Raw genomic sequence first — 17236 nt, forward strand, 5'->3', positions numbered from 1 at the left:
TATTAAGTTAACGCAGAATAACTACTCTAACAGCACTATATAGGAATCTGCCGTTTTCCAACCATGTTCCCTAAGGAGACTAAACTGGCTGTTTTTTTTTTCCGCTTTTCCCTGGAGGACAGAATCTGAATGCGAATGTGAATGTGGCCTTATCTAAGCCCTTTTTTCTTTGTCTTGTTGAAATAGAAGTGGAGTAAAGGCTGATTATATCCTGTGTGGAGCAATTACTGTTATCTGTTTATTATATATGTATATAAAAGGCAGTCAGTGCACGTCCACTCTAATAGTATCAGCTCAGACTGGATGAATCACTCGGATATTAGCATTCCAGTTGATCAAGTAATCTTCCCTAAGGCTGAACTTGCATTGCGGCGTGAACTCTGTAGGGCTTTCTTTTAACTGAGAAGGCAGGGCGTTTGCTGCGGACCCCATGCTGGTGCGAATACTGTCAGACTGAGCTTGGCGTATTGCAGAAAAGTAGAACCGATCGGACGGCGACCCGCTGTGTACGTTGGTGTGTCCACAGCACTCTGGTAGGGATTAGTCGCAGCAAGTTACCGCCTCTGTTTTTTTTTTTTTTTTTTTTTTTTTTTTTTTTTCTTCTTCTCGCTCTCTCTCGCTTGCTTTTATTCCCTCGCCAGCTTTACACCTCATTCTTCGAGTTCGTGCAAGGTTACCGAGCAAAGCTGAAGGACTTTATTCATGCATGGTGTACACTCAACACTGTACTTTATTATTATCATGGGTACACCTGCAACATTCATTCAGTTATTCATTCCAGTAATATTATGACATATTATCTCATTATCATGGCACCTGTTAGTGGGTGGGATATATCAGGCAGCAAGTGAATATTTTGTCGTGTTGATGTGTTAAAAGCAGTTTGACAACACTAGACGACTTGGTCAAAGTATCTCCAAAACTGCAGCTCTTGTGGGATGTTCCCGGTCTGCAGTGGTGGGTATCTATCAAAAGTGCTCCAAGGAAGGAACAGTGGTAAACCAGCAACAGGGTCATGGGCAGCCAAGGGGCATTGATTGCATGTGGGGAGCGATCAGCAGACAAGCTACTGTAGCTCAAATTGCTGAAGAAGTTAATGCCTGACAGGTCAGGACCGTTTCGGCAGCAAAAGAAGCAGCTTCAGTTAATGTTCACATCAGACTCATTCTAAAACCCTGGCTGTTAGTTCCAGATGAACGTAAAAGGATTTGCAAAAACACAAATAACATACAGCTAATAGAAGGTCTTGAGAATTACCAGACTGAAATAACTACTCTTTAGAAATGTGGTGAGCAGAAAAGGATCCCAGAACAGGTTGAAATTGAATGCGGTTAAAGTTAAAAACCTCCAATTTCAGATCCCCTTTTTGGAGCATTCCACAGATCCAGATAGTCTTTGTCTTACACACCCAGCATGTATGAAAAACCTTTTTAGTTATTCTCTTCCTTGTGGAGAAGCATGTGAAACTTCAAATCGGGCAGCTCGAATGAGAACTAGCCTCTCAGGTTTGTGGCCCTAAACAGGTTGCCGTAGGGCTCTATTCTGTGTGTTATTACCTCCTCCTCAAGTCCTGACATCACGCTCTCCCTCCAGAACATAATATATATGTAATGAAGCCAGGAGCTAGCCGAGTGAGACTTGCTCCTCTCTGCTCGCTCTATTCTCCAGCTGGCCTCTCACCTATTTCATCAAGTGCAAGAAAGGGGGGAGAACTATTGGATTTTTATTAGAACGGCGCAAGAAATTCCTTCGCTTTCCCGCTAGGCTGACGTTGCTTGAGCACAGGATGGGCAGGAGATGGAGAGATGGAAGAAAACCCGGAGGTGTCGGCGCCAGCCTCGGTCATCCATCACTGTCGGCCAAACTAATTCATATGTGAGATCAGGTTTGAGGCCCGAGGTGACTCCAACCGCCAATCACAACGGCCAGACAGGACCGAGACCAACCACTCGCAAGCTAACGGTTCTTCCCGCCTTCAAAACAAACCGCCCCCCTGGTATCACATTGGAGCTATGATTTGCTCTGAATGATAATTCGGCATGCTTTAACACAAGTTTGACAAGAAGCGACAAGGTTTCAAGCCCTCTTTGGTGTCAACCTGTCATAAAAAATATACACATTGTATTCTAAACATGCCACAAACATTAATCAATCACCTCTTCTCCAATGGGATTACAATGTCCTGTCTGGTTGAACAGGCAGTGGTATTAGGTATTGTGTATTTCTTTCTTTCCGCTTTGCTGAGTCGTTCTACTGTTGCTATCAGCGAGAAATGGGTTGGAAGCCATTTGTCAAGCTGATCCCTCTTTGCTCTCAGCGATAAAGCGAATAAAAGTGTCAACAGATAAACAGGAAGAGTAGAACTGAGAATTAGAAAACGTCAGATCTCTGTGTCAAAGCAGCAGTGCTATAGAGCTGGGAATCAGGGCAAAAAAATACGTAAACCGTTTCCCTTTTCTCAACCTAACCGTTTGTGTTGAAGCTCAATTCCTTTGAAAAATCTTCCAAAATCCACGTCATAGCAAAACAGCCTCCAGAAAAGCCATCAATGTAAATAGCTGTAATCAGCATGTACTCCTTTTTCTACCTCGTTCCAGTATTGACATTATTGTACTCAAGCTGGAAGTCAAATATGTATCCAAGGAACTTGGTGTGTGTGTGTGTGTGTGTGTGTGTGTGTGTGTGTGTGTGTGTGTGTGTGTGTGTGTGTGTGTGTGTGTGTGTGTTGGGGGGTATGAAGCAGCACGGTGCATCCCGAGTGGAAAAATATATTTATTCCAGCAGGTGTAGCGAGTCAGGGAGGAAGCTGTGGACAGATTTATGAACACCTGAGAGGGATAAAGGGCACACGGATGTAAATATTGGATCCGTCCTCACCTTCTAATGACACCTTTCTAGAAGATGACATTCTTGGAGGACGAAGCCTTTTTTTTTTCCTCTTTAGTTTTAAATTTTTTTTTCCTCCTCTCCTTCTTTCCAAAGCACGACATTGGCATTTGGCATGCGTGTTCAATTACAACCTTGATTTTCAGGGCATAAGATGCAAGTGCTCCAGAGAAGAGTGTAACATATAAATAGAAAATGTAATTGCACTCCCAAAGGGGGGTCAGAAATGAAAATCTAACACAATCTCAAACGAGTTCGAATGAAATATGCAAAAGGAACGAGCATAAAAACGAGTGCTAAAATTTTAATTTTCGGATGTTGGTGTTTGTGTTAAGGGTCAGATTTCATTTGACGCATGGTTGTATCCGGCATTGGAGTTACCCATTTAAAGTTATCCTAACCCAGGGGTGGCCGACCCGCGGCTCGCGAGCCGCATGCGGCTCTTTGGCTGGTTTCATGCGGCTCTTACGTTCATATCGAAGTTTGTGTTTGTTTGTTTTTTTTAATGTGCGTGTTCGCTTCGCTTGAGTTCAGCACAGTATTTTAAGACTTAAATGTGCCCCTACTGGGAAACTTTGCGGTATATTAGACGAAACACAATTGTAATGACGCAATAAAAAAGCGCAGCCAGCACACGGTTATCTGGATAAGAGCAACATGTGTGCGGATAGCGATTTACAAAACATGCAATGCTGAAATTTCAAGAAGGGGTGTATCTGCAAAGAGTTTCTCCAAATCGAGTTTAATTTATCACCTGAAATCCAAACATCCCGATTGCCTTCTAAATATGAGAAGAACGTGGCGCAGAAAAATAGTCAATCCGAGCATGTGCACTCCGTCTGTAGAGGACGTTTTTGAAAAGACAGGAAAGTTTTCCAGTGATGGTGCGAAGGCAAAAGGCATAACACAAAAAATTATGGATTTCATTGACTTTTGAATTTATTTTTTATTTCGGTGCATCCCTAAAATATTATCGTTGGTGTGGCCCTCTGACACAATTCAGGTTTCATGTGGCCCCTTGTAAAAATTAATTGCCCACCCCTGCGGTATATTCATCTCACACACATGCGCATTTGACATAAATACCGTATTGAACTCAAGCGAAGTGAACACGCACATAAAAAACCCCACAAGTCCTTGTTTTCTACCCTGAAACACGTGAAATCAAAGCATCGATCTGTTCTGACTGACACCCATGTGAAAGAATTTCTTCGAGTGGCAACAACGGAATACGAGGCAGATTTGAAGGGGATTGTTCAAAGCAAGGAATGCCAAAAGTCCAACTAAGTAACATTCATAGTAAAAGAAAAACGCTATTGTAAATTATTATATTTTTGTTTGTAGACTTGGTTAAACTAAGAGTTTGTGTGGGAGACACAATGTTAATTGTTGAAAATGACTGTCCTGTGGTCTTAGTACTGTAGGAGTCAATTTCTGTCATTATGTTGGTGTGTGACATTTACAATAAATCTGGCTGAGCAGAGGTGCGTGTGTGCGTGTGTGTAAGAGGAAGGGATGGGTGATGTTCATGTGTGCCCATGTGTATGATGTGGTTTTTTTCGGTAACACAGTAAAAAATGTGGCTCTCAGTCTCTGACTGGTTGGCCACCCATGTCCTAACCTATAGAAAATGCATTTAACCAAGTTCTGGGGAAAAAACAATTAGTGCTGAGCAGTTAGTCGAAGAAATGTGAGTGATATTGCATCAGAAAATATAACAGCCAATCATGATCTAATATGCAAATAGAGGTCAAGAAACAATGGAAGTGAGGGGTCATGTGTAATACTGGGGGAATTTCTAATTTGCATGAAACTAAAAGCGTTGTCACTTCTCAGCCTTTCTGGAAATTTCTACAGGTAGCGCGACTGCTTGCTGCTGTATGCTTCAAGCAATGACTCATTGGTCGGAGTTTTAGGTTTTAGATGCTTCATCGTCAAGCGTCCAGATCGCTGCCACCTGTTCTATTGAGGGAATGAGAACCATATCAGAGCGATACACACAATGTCTAACATACCTGTATGTTTTTCCTTGGCAGATCTCAGAAAATCCTTTGACCAAGAGCCTTTGGGGAAAGAGGTGTCTCTCGAACAGGAAGTGCTCCTCCAGTGCCGTCCACCTGAAGGAGTCCCTGCTGCAGAGGTGACCTCATTCACTCCACGCAACACAACAATACAACACCACAGCACTCTGCTGATGAAGTTTATATCAAATTAGAGATCGCCTTTTGTTAGCAGAACAAAAGACAAGCCTAAGTCCATGCTAGCTGACGAGCAGATAACTAAATCACTAAGCCTAAATGTCAGACTTTGTTTAAAAACATTTGCCTCAGTGGCCACCTGTTAATCTGTATTTAGCTGCACAGGACATATTGATTCAGACATCGATTGTACCTGCAGTGGTCTGTCAGATGAACTTGGCCTAACTATACCAGAAAGTTCCAGCTAAATAGAATTAATACACGCCTCCTTTTTTTTTTTTTGCTACAATGCTTTCTGGTTTTTTTTCTTTTCTTTAAAAAGAGAAAAGAAAAGAAAAGAAAAGAAAAGAAAAGAAAAGAAAAGAAAAGAAAGGGGGGGGGGGGGGGCTAAAAGCTCTTAAAGGAAAGCAGGCATCTTTACGATGACAAAAAAAAAAAAAGGATTTAAAACCCGCCAGCGCAATGCCGAAAGGCCACGTTGCACCCCTTGAGTCCAAATTTATGGAAAATCCATGAGCTAAGCGTCCTACAGGCACCTTAACCAACCAAACAGACAGATTTGAGAGGAAGGTTTACTGTTACATCCTCAGGCTCTGCTTGTTTTTTTTTTCCTTTGCCAGCCTCATAATCACCTTAACACGTGTCACCATTAACTTTTTAATCTATCTACTGTAGAACTGCCACACATACCTGAGTGTACATACTGAGTGTGTATTCACAAAGGAGTTCGTTGTGTGATTTCTTTTTAATGGCTTTTATGATAAATGTGTATATATATATATGGCTCAAAGCACCTTTTCCGCAGTGGTTTAAACGGATGGCTCGGTGCAGATAAGGAGCCCTTTCAAGCCCTGCTGCAGCTTTTGAAATGTAGCTTTGGATATTTCCTACAGACTTCAAATGTGCAGAACGACCGCTCATGCCTCTGCCGCTGCCAGAAAAATCTAAAAAAAATCAAAAAATGTAATGCTAATAAGCACGTGCAAGTAGATTAAACCGCCCAATTAGCGAGTTTCTACTTCATTGACGAGACATTGCACGGTGTTCAGTTTACTAATAAGCGAACATGACCCAATCCATTTTTTTAGGTATTGATGTAATGAATAATAAAAAAGCTCCCGTGCTGTTTAGTTCAGTGAGGTACTGTTAGCACAGCAAAGCTGATTGTTTCTCAACAGCAGCACACCAACGAGTTTCTTTATTCGTATGTTAAAGCAATTTGTCAATGCTTGCATTTTTTTTATTGATCGAAGAACAACACATAATTTTATCCAATTATAGGTACATTACACTGTTTATTGTTGTGTAAAATAAACTAATACTGGACAATAGGGACAGAAGTATTCAGACACCAGACTTTTCCAGTCATATTTATTCTTCCCCAAAACGATTCCACAAAGTTGGAGGCACACAATTGTATAGGATGCCTCTGGATGTAGTAGAATAACATTTTCCCTTCACTAAGAGATCCGAATCTGCTCCAGTATGAACACGGGCAAAGCACGAGCTTCATGAGGATATGTATTGTATGACTTGGTGTGGAAGATCTTCAGTGGTCTGAAAAAAAGCTCCCACCTCAACCCTATTGAACACCTTTGGGGTGAGTTAGAACGCTGACTGCACCCCAGGCCTCCTCACCCTACATCAGTACCTGACTTTCCTAACACCCCTTGTGGCTGATGAACACAAAGCTACACAAGCACACTCAAAAATCTAGTGGAACATCTTCTCAGAAGACTGGAAGTTATTCTAACAGCAAATAGAAACTTAATGTGGAATGAGATGTTAAAAAAGCACATCGGAATCTTACTGTCAGGTGTCCACAAACATTTGGCAATATATATAGTAAATCTCCTAATTTTGTTTTTTTACTGTTTTATATAGTTTGTTTATTATTAGTCTCAGGTTATACATAAACGTGGCTGCTGTTACCATAGAAACGTATCAAAATGAGCTCATAAATATGAACCAGTGATTTTGGCCTACAGCCGAATCTATTGTAGGAGCTGCTGTAATAGAAAAACAAATCAGCACTTTCGGACTCTGAGTCTTAACCGGTGGTCGCTTACTATTCTTCGTTCGTGTAACATTTTATAACACCTTATTACTCTCGGCTAAAAACGACCCTGGATATAATCAGCCCCATAGAAATAGCGTGAAAAAAAATAACGATCCGGGTTCATTACAGAAACGAAGCCAATGCAGTAAAAGCTTTGTGTGTTAAATAGTTCATAAATAAAGCATGCGCTCGGCCCAGCGTGTCCACTGAAAACTTCAGAAATCATATTCAATCTTACTGAGATGATGTTTCTCTCGTGTTGATCTGAGAGTAACGAGGCGATATGAAGGTGCGGGATTTTTGTGTCATTTCAGTTTTTTATTTGCACACCCACTGCACGTCCACACACACACACACACACACCATCAGGAGGCTTGCCGAACATGCCCATTTCCATTAGTATTGTTTAGATTGCTAATTGAAACTGGAGGTGGAAATCGCTTAAGTAATTACAACACGCAAGACTTCTACTTTACCTGGAATAATTAAAAGTAATTTCTTGTACTTCTACTCAATTACATTTGCATGAAAATAAAACTTTTCCCTCATGCATTTAGAACAGGTACTCTTTTACAAAGCTTGTTCTCGTGACTAACGACAGATATATTTCAATTTGCACTCTATATATACCAACACCCTAATCCATTCACAAATTGATTGGTCAGGATTATATAAGCACTTATATACGTTATTCATTTCTATAGTAACGAATTGCGCAGAAACTTGCATGCTGAATATTCACTCTAAATTGAAAGAAAACAAAATGATAAATATAGAAAGGAAAAAATGAAGAAAAGTGCGTTTTTACTTGTCAGGTGTACTTTACAGCACAGCGAAATTCTTTCTTCGCATATCCCTGAGATGTTAAGAAGCTGGGGTCAGAGCGGAGGGTCAGCGGTGATACAGCACCCCCTGGAGCACTGAGCTTTAAGGGCCTTGCTTAAGGGCCCCAAGAGTGGCAGCTTGGCGATTTCGAGGCTTGAACCCAGAGCCTAACCCACTGAGCTTAAACCTCCCCTTATATCTAGCTGTTTAGTGCCATTTTGGAAGGAGTCTCAGTGTCAGCACTCAGAGAGCAAAATGACAACCAACAGTAGCTTTTATTGTGGACATTCTTTAAAATAAAATGTAACCATAAATGGATAAAAAAAATATATATAACTTATTTTAATAAACAAATCATCAGATGTGCGCTATTGGAAAATCAACTTAGGGTAGTTTTGTTCAACTTCATCACACCACCAGCACTGATTATTTTCCAGAATTGTAAAATTCCTACTAATGCATATTATATTTTAAAATAATTAATAAATCAAACCTTTTATACAAATTAAACCATGCGAATTGTTATTTGTTTAACAATTTTTTTATAGAAGTTTTAATCTTAAACACTTATATTAATATATTATTAAGCACAGACCAATTTTTTATGTATATATATTTTTTTTTTTATACAAGCATTTTATTTTGACTTTAAATTATATTTGCAAACATATTTAACTTAAAGAAGCAATTTTATTTATATTTTGTTTATTTTTATTCTATCGTTTGGTTTTTACCCAGGAACAAAATGCACATAATATCTGTTGGGCATTTTTTAACTAAAATGTAAATTTGAGGCAGTGATAAAACACAAAAAACTGCTTTGTAGAAAAATCAGAGGGACGTCAGATGGTGATTTGAAAGTAGAGAGAGTGTCGATTTGATGTTGCTCTGAAAAGGGGCCTCGGCTGACCTGGAAATGGGCAGTTAAGTGACTGGAACTGCGGTGCTTCCACTGCTGATGGAAGTGCTGACAGTACTAAGCAGGCCATAATCAGCAGGGAGCTGCTCACCTCTGATTTTAGAAAAAAGGAGAGAGCTTTTTTGTTAAAAAAAATAAAACAAATAAAAAATAAAGGAAGAATGTTAATGCTGGAGCAACACCCAAGGCAAACCCCATTTAGCATTTCAGATCCCCAAAATTCTTTGGATGTATCAGGAAATAGAAATACGATATTTATAGATGTTTGGCTGCAAGGAGGTTAAAACTAGATGAATTCCAGCCAGCAAGGTGTGTTTTGAGGTGTTTTTTTATTTTTTTATTGCAACTGTCAGAGCTAAGACATTTTAGATTTTCTATACAGAGTCTCTCTCTCTCTCTCTCTCTCTCTCTCTCTCTCTCTCTCTCTCTCCGTCTCTCCGTCATGGCGGTTTTTGCAGTGAGCCTGAATGGCCGTAATGAGAAGTCTAGCAAGCCAGGAATGAAATTACACAGATCATGCAATACAATAAGGACTCGTGTCTTAAGCGGTGTAAACAGCTCGCCTCAGGGCTGTGAGTGAGAACACAAGTCCTTCCTCCTCTCTCCTTTTCTCTCTCTCTCTCTCTCTCTCTCTCTCTCTCTCTCTCTCTCTCTCTCTCTCTCTCTCTCTCTCTCTCTCTCTCTCTCTCTCTTCCTCTTCAAAAATACACACACACACACACACACACACACACACACACACACACACACAAAACGACAACAAACAGAACCATCTCTACCATGATATTTATCCCATTTTGCTTTATTTCTTTCACTTTCTTCCTCTTTTTCTCCCTCTCTTTTGCTTCCTCTCTTTTATCCTGCTAAGCAATTACATCTGCCACAAGCGACAACAAGCTCAGAGAAAGAGTAAAAAAAAAACACAATTTGATTTACTCCCCTCGCCGTTGTTTAATGAGATTGGCAGAAACGTGAACGAAGACGCTGAGAGATCGTCAGCAGCTCAGGATGCGGACCTGGGTGTTTTTTTTTAGCAAGCAGCAGCATGGAAATGGTTCATAGGCCGGTGAAAGCATTGACACCGTGCATCTGCTGCCCTGTTGGCATGACCAAGTGCCAGGATCTCGGCTGGGAGACGCAGCAAGAGGCAGAAACTGCAAAGAATCAGACAGAGCCGGGGTTAGCGGGGCCTGCCAGGCCTGTCGGCTCGCATCAGCTCCTCAGGACGCTGAAGGATCTTCAGCATGACTAAACTTAAGGTGTGTTTTTGGCGGCACGCCGTGGCCTTTGTCATTCTGCCAGATTAGTTCCCGGCTCACCTCACCTCCAGGTGAAGAAATAAATCCAGGCCTTCTGGTTGTTTTTTTAACAGTTAAGACTGTTTTCACAATCAGTCTTGCTAATGGTTTACAGCGGAAAGTAGCTAAATCTAGCTCAAAAAGTCAACCAAAATGGTTTACCTCGCCGTCTAATTTGCATATTCATTAAATCATTGTTATTATTTAAATAACAAAACGGGATTTTTTAAAAGACTGTATACAAAACAATAGGGTTTTATTAGAGTCAAAATAAGTCTGGAATAAAATACTGATTGTTGTTGGGACAGTGGTGTTCAGCAACTGGTGGTTGGGAAAATGGTGATTGCCATCAGGAGAAATGGTGATCAGTGATTATTCACTGAAAACAATGGAGATCAGGGATAGAGATAATTTTTTCCTGAACCTGAGGAGAGCTGGAAAGCCATATCGGGTGAAGGACATTCAATAAACTGTGCTACAAAAAGCCGGATGCCGGATTTGTCACTGGACTTTTTTTTTTCTTTTTCTCCCAAAATGAATGTGCTAAACGGAATCTAAAAAGTCATCAAATCCAAGTTGGCTTGTCTCGATTCTTGTCTTCTGATCATCTCTTCTTTCCTGAGATTCAGCTTTCCTGCCCATTTTTTCTTACAATTTTTCCAGTCGCAGGCATCTAAAGTTTCACAAATCTCACGAAGAGAAAACAGATGGGTTGTGGCTATGGCTACGGCTGCGATCAATCCTCCAAAAAGGAAAAGCAAAGATGTCTTCCAACAGCAGACAGGAACCTGAGAGACAGAGAGAGAAAGAGAGAGACAGAGAGACGAGAGAGAAAGAGAGAGAGAGACGATACTTGCTGAAAAGCCAAAGCTATGGCTCTCGTTATGATCCACGGCAATAACTCTTGCTGTGCGCTGGGAAGGAAAAACAATCTGATTAAGAGGGTATTAGACTCTAATGCAATCGTCCATCCTACTCGTGTTGCTCATATATTATGTTCTTTTGTATGATTTAACTATCAGGCGTTTGGATCAGGTGTACAAATCCCCAATCAAATCAGACTACAGTGAAGTATAGCAGATAGTTTTGTTTCTCTACGTTTCTTGTACACTGTATTAGACAAAAAAAAAAAGCTTTGGCTTATCACAATTTTGTCACAATTCAATTAGACAAAATTATATATGATTACGCTTGCAGGGACGTGTCCCGCTTTTTGCATTAGGACACAGGATTGTACTGTCCACACACAAGCGATTAGGATTATGTAATGAAAATGGCAACATCGGTCAAATGTAATAAAATAAAAACCTACACTTTCCTACTGTATGCAAATGCTCACCGTGTTGTTTGCTTCGAAAATGAGGCTTGTGGAATGAGCCATATTGTAACCCAAATGCCGGAAGAATCAGATCATTCTTTTCCCCTTCACTTAGGAGGCACATAAACATCGAAGCCAATTGGACTCTCAGACTCCATTCACTCAGAAACTTATAAACTCCCTTCCAGGAAGCGCTTTGTCTGTCTGCGCTTCTGTCTTGACAGACGAATCCCTAGGCAAAGGGATGTATTTCAGCCTGCCCTTTGCCGGCCCAAGCTGGTGGAACCGTCTTCATCTTGATAGTGGCAGCACTTCCAAAGACTTACAAGGAAAACAAGCTGCAGACATTTATCTTGGCGCTTTCTCTTGCCCATTAAGAATGTGCATGACATACTGCGACTGTGGCTTTTTTTTCTCTTTTACTGCAAAATAGCACAGCAGTTGGGTCATTCATATGAATCATGTGCTGTGAATATATTAGAGTCATTCATTCAGAGTCAACGTTTTTCCAGAGTTTTCTTAACTTATGTTTCATTCCCCTCGCTTTTCTAATCGGTTTAATGTCTTGCGTGAGAAATTTTTTTTAACATTAAACACTATCATTACTGTGATTATTGTTATTATTATTATTAGTTTTTTTTCACTCGCAGCTTGTAGTTTTTGCTTCCACGAGCATCTGTCAGTTGATTTTTATGAGATGAATCTCAACTGGGGGCAAGTCAAGGATATGGCAACTCTTTGAGAAGCATTGCTTTTTATTTCCTCCCATGAACTCCTTTATGTGCTCTGAAGGAGCTCGAACACTAGCAAGGCGAAAGCTTTCTTTTTTTTTTTTTTGCTTAAGCTTTTTCTTTACCCTCCTTTCATGACCCCCTTTTGCAGAGCAACGTCTTGGCAAGCCCATAAAATGGTCTTGGGATAGTGGAGTGAAAGAAGGCTGTATTTCTGTTTCTCTCTTCCTTTTCTCATGGCACTTAGAAACACTTGTCAGAGTGCTCGGATAAAGACAGGGTTCAAAGGTGATGGCATGCCGATGCGCTTGGTGAGCCCGTTGCCATGGCAGCGGAGTTTTTAATTCAGGCAGTTGCCGGGCAGGCTGGGGTCCTGCCGGGCGCTGGCGGGGAGAAAGTTATTGGCACACCCTGGGGTAGAGGCCTATGCAGCCTCTGAAAAACACTGACCCATTTTACACAGCCTAGGAGACGGCTGGAGGAACGTCCAAACCCTGGCTGTACGCAGCAGGAGTGCTAAACAGTTTGCCAACTAAGAAGCAAAAACACATGCACTGGACAATGGAGTAATTTTCTTGAATAACATTAACACAAAATTGACTTTACATTTTTAATTAATAATTATTTTTAATATTAGCTGGAACATATTGTCAAATAACACCTAGTCTAAGTTAGTTGCCTTGCTAGGGAACTTTGCTGATTGATGCAATATAATCTTAGCTCAATGATTTCTAGCTTTCTAAAGAACATTTTGTAGAATATAAGACCTAGCTAATGTCAGCTAGCTTGCTAGGAAATATATACACAATCCAATAGTCACCTAAATGTTAGCTAGCAAAATATGTACAATATGCTAGTTAAGTTGTTGTTAGATGGATTGCACAGGAGGTGTTATAGGCCTAATGTTTGGGCTAGTTCAAGGTTAGTTAGCTTGCTATGGAACTTCTCTGCTGGTTAATACGCGATACTTTTTAGCTAAAGGATTATTAGTTTGCTAAAAAAAAAACTTAACTTGAGTGTACATTACAAGACATATATTATATGTTAACTAGCTTGCTAGGAAATATGTACACAAGCCATTAGTCCCCTAAATGTTAGCTAGCGTAACCTGTGTGCAATATGATAGTTATGTCGTTGTTGGCTTGCACAGGAGGTGTTTTAAGCCTAAAGATTTTCTTAATGGTGAAATATTAATGGTCCATTATCTGGTTTGCTAGGAACCCTAAAGCTAATTGTTACTAGTTGTGTACTATTTAGTTATATAAATACTGAAACATTAAGCACACACTGAATATTGTTATACACTAACTGTGCACTTTGTTAAGAACACCTCCACAAAGCTTAAAATAACCCTGAAACAGGCGAAGTGCTTGTTCACATTAACAGCTTAGAAGAAAAGTTATTTCTGTGCATTTGAGAAACATTCATCAGTTCTGTAGGATGAGATGCCAGAGGAGAAGACGGACTATTTTGAGCTTACAGGATGTCTTCAGATAACCACTCTGTACAGCCATGGTGAGCAGAAAAGCATCACAGAGTTTACAACACATCAAACCCTGGGCTATAAGAGCAGAAGAATGCTACAGTGTGCACAGACTGCACAGTACAGAAACAGTCCATTTTAAATGACTTGACACATTAATGCCCCAACCATATACGGTAATAAGGATCTGTACTGAATAGGAGTGAGAATGAATGAGAACCACACTGGCCAAGTGTGCTTATCTTCTGTTTGCTCTATCTGACAGTAAATGATTGTCAGCTGAAGCGATAAGAATGTGTACAGGAGTATATAGATATTTCTGCTAACTAGAATGCAAAGTGAGCACACGAGGAAGGGCACAAGGGATCGAGCTCCAACACACTTCAGCCTTATTATAATGAAATAGACAACGGTGTGCTTAATGTTATTTAATACCGTTGTTCAATTAGAACTCTTTAGTGCTCGTTTATCTTGTTACCTGCCATTTTGTTTGGTTCGAGGTACGCTGCAGTAGTGCAGGTCCGCAGGGAATCGTTTTTTTTGCTGAATTAGTGCATTCATTGTAGAAAAGATTTGCAATATTAATGAGGCTGCACACGTTCGTGCACACACACACATAACCTCACTCCTTTTCTACGATACCTGTACACTGCTGAATCAGTCGAGGGTTTTGTAGTTTGCAAGCGACTCGAGTTGTGACAGAGAATTCCCCAGGCGCACTGCAGTTCACCGAGCTTTTCGATCCAGTGTGGTATATACTGTACTGCAAGTACGAGTTGTTCTTGACCCCGGCTTGGCTACGCTTAAATAAGGGAATAAGTTGTAAAGTGCGAAGGGGTGCACTTTAGAGGTGAAAGCAGAGTGCAAGCAGAGAGTGTGAGTTCAGTATGCAAGAGTGGAAGGGCAACACACCTCACGGACACACACCTCAATATACACGAACGAATGGCCCAGGCGCTCCTCCTGAGTTATGGGTGAGTATAAGGAAGCTGGTATTTGTTCTGTTCGAGTTCAAAACAGTAGGATAGAATTTCGAACACTGTGTAAATGCAGCGCAGAAACTTTAAAATCGTGCTGTTTTTCGTGGTACGGTACTTTGGGAACCTTCGTGCAAATAATGAGATGTATTATATAAGTCCCAAGACCAAGTTAAAATCAAACATCATTATGAGAAAAGAAACATGATCTTAGTTTAGACTTTGAATGTGGTGTGTTTGTGCCAGACGGTCTGGTTTGAGTATTTCAGAAGCTGCTGATCTCCTGGGAGTTTCACACAAGCAGTGTCTTGCATTCATAAAGAATAGTGCGAAAAACAAAAGGGCAGAAATGCCAATGTCGAGGAGAAAGGTCAGAGGAGAATTTTCCAGTTGACAGAAAGGCTATAGCACGATTAGCCACTCTTTACAACCGTGTTGAGCAGAAAAGCACCATTGAGGTGGATGAACAACAAGTGAAGAAGCTCACATCAGAAGGGCTAAAGTCTGCAGAGGATCACTGGATTATTAAAATATATTTCAAGTTTACCATGAGTTACCATAGGCTTCTGAACTCATTAGCAACTCCATCTAAACACAATCTGATTTTTTTTAAAAGAGATCATTTATGTGAACGGGTAAGAGGTAAATAAATAAAACAGAAGGCAAGACTGTATTATTAAGACGCAAAAAGAGGACTTTTAAAACATGAATCATGAATAAGGCAAAGACCTATGAGCATCCCGGTTCCTGTAAATGTTGAACTTTAAACCCATCTCTCTTATTCGCTTTCCTCTGAGTAAAACCCTGGCAGTTTGATCAGTTTCTCTCAGCATGGCAAGGTCACCACTAACTCACTCTGTGTCACGCCATAGATATCCATCGCACAAATAATACCGCATGCTCCGGAACGCTCTGCCATATTAATATTTATGCACATTGATTTGCTGCACATTTCCATATTTTTGCTCGTAACAGATATGCCAAGGCCTGTGCTTCTCCCCTGTGATTGAATCAAAACTCATAAACTTTTATGTATCGTCTTCTGACAATTTTAGACGCCTTCAAAGACACAATTTAATCGTAAATTATAAGAATAATAGTCCGGAAAGAAAAAAAATAAAATAGACACGCAAGAGAAAGTAAGAGAAGTTGGTTGGAGGAGTTCTGCTGATTCGGCAGAGATCGCAGTGTCTTAAAGCTGCTAGTGCTGTAAAAGATGCCTCGGTTCTGTGACTCGGTTCTCTTCTTTAGTTTTCTAGATACGTGTTTATTTGTGTTCATCTTTAAAATCGGAACAATGTTGGCCAACAGTTAGTCTAATAAGTTTAGCAAAAAGTAAGATAAGTAATAATGTAGTAATATTTGTATTAACTATAACAATTAACTATTGCTATTTGTGTTTTATTTCTCTTGCACAACAATTTGTAAGTGTTAACAATGTTTAACTGACAAAATGGCAAAATGTTTAGAAACTTAACTTAATACTACTAATACTAGTAGTAATAACTTTATTACTAGTTTTTATTTATTATGAATTACTAGTATTACCACTACTACTGCTGCTATTATTATTGCTACTACTGCTAAGTTCTAAAGCACAATATGTTGGACAATCACACCTGTCCCTGGTGTTCTGGACACCATTCTGAAAATAATACAAATACTTTCGCTTTTATAGTTCACCTCTGGTTATTTGATCCCGCCTTCAAATATCCAGAGTTTAATGTCATGGAACGTCTATGAAACAAGTTACTAGCTTTATAATGGCCGTGCGTCTTCTCCTGCCATCTCATTTTCTGTTTGTTTTTTCCAGCTCCAGATCAAAGAGTTGGAGAAGTTTTTTTTTCTTCAGTTAATTGTGTGTTGACCAGCCTCAGTTCAGCTCCAGTTCTGAGTCAAACCCGTTGCTTTGAAACGATGGTGATGAACTTGTGTTTAGTAATGTGGACAGATACAGGGATGGCTCTTTGGCAGACTGTAGTAGTAACAGGCATCACTGCTCACCTGAGAAGAGTAGAATAAAAAGAAATGGTGTAAAAACGAGCACGGGGAAGGCGGGGCTGGCTCGGCACACCTCAGCAGTCTGCTCGACCTTCAGTGTTAATTAGGACATCTGTGCACGGGCTATCCAGAGAGGCCTGGTGGTTTAGCCTCTGCCTCTCTTTGCCTCAGTCTAGAGAGTGAGCCTCACATGCCTGGCTCTAACAACACTTATTAATCACCTCTCTCCCACTCGTGCTCTCACACTGTGCGTGTGTGTGTGTGTGTGTGTGTGTGTGTGTATGTGTATGTGTGCGTGCGTGCGTGTTTGTATGTGTGCGTGCGTGCATGTGTTTGAGTGAATGAGAGAGAGAGAGAGAGAGAGAGAGAGAGAGAGAGTTTTCCGCCCACTCTCCCTGTGTCCTGGCATTTACTGAATAACTGTGGGCTTTGCATCTCTGAGTGAGCACACATTTTCTCGAGCTTCCCTGGAAAAAAAAAAGGTCATGAACACATTTATATGAGAACTAAAAAGAAACAGTATATCCCCTGAAATATTTAT

At 40.5% G+C, this 17236-nt stretch overlaps 1 protein-coding gene and 1 long non-coding RNA gene across 5 annotated transcripts in view; both read left to right on the forward strand.

The window, feature by feature from the left end:
- Window positions 1-17236, forward strand: part of unc5cb (unc-5 netrin receptor Cb) — a 155881-nt gene that overhangs the window by 91997 nt on the left and 46648 nt on the right. For 3 of the 4 annotated variants that reach the window (XM_083568312.1, XM_083568310.1, XM_083568311.1), the window contains exon 4: window positions 4923-5026. In XM_083568312.1, coding sequence (XP_083424438.1) covers window positions 4923-5026 — 104 coding nt within the window. Of the gene's footprint in view, window positions 1-481; window positions 3294-4513; window positions 5027-17236 lie in introns of those variants that run through there. The other variant, XM_083568313.1, reaches the window with a different exon arrangement.
- LOC310741036 lies at window positions 6424-17061 on the forward strand. Its single transcript, XR_014537821.1, has 2 exons — window positions 6424-13122; window positions 13388-17061. It is a non-coding gene; the product is annotated as an uncharacterized lncRNA (long non-coding RNA).

Source organism: Silurus aristotelis, assembly GCF_946808225.1.
Source record: "Silurus aristotelis genome assembly, chromosome: 18".
Classification (NCBI taxonomy): domain Eukaryota; kingdom Metazoa; phylum Chordata; class Actinopteri; order Siluriformes; family Siluridae; genus Silurus; species Silurus aristotelis.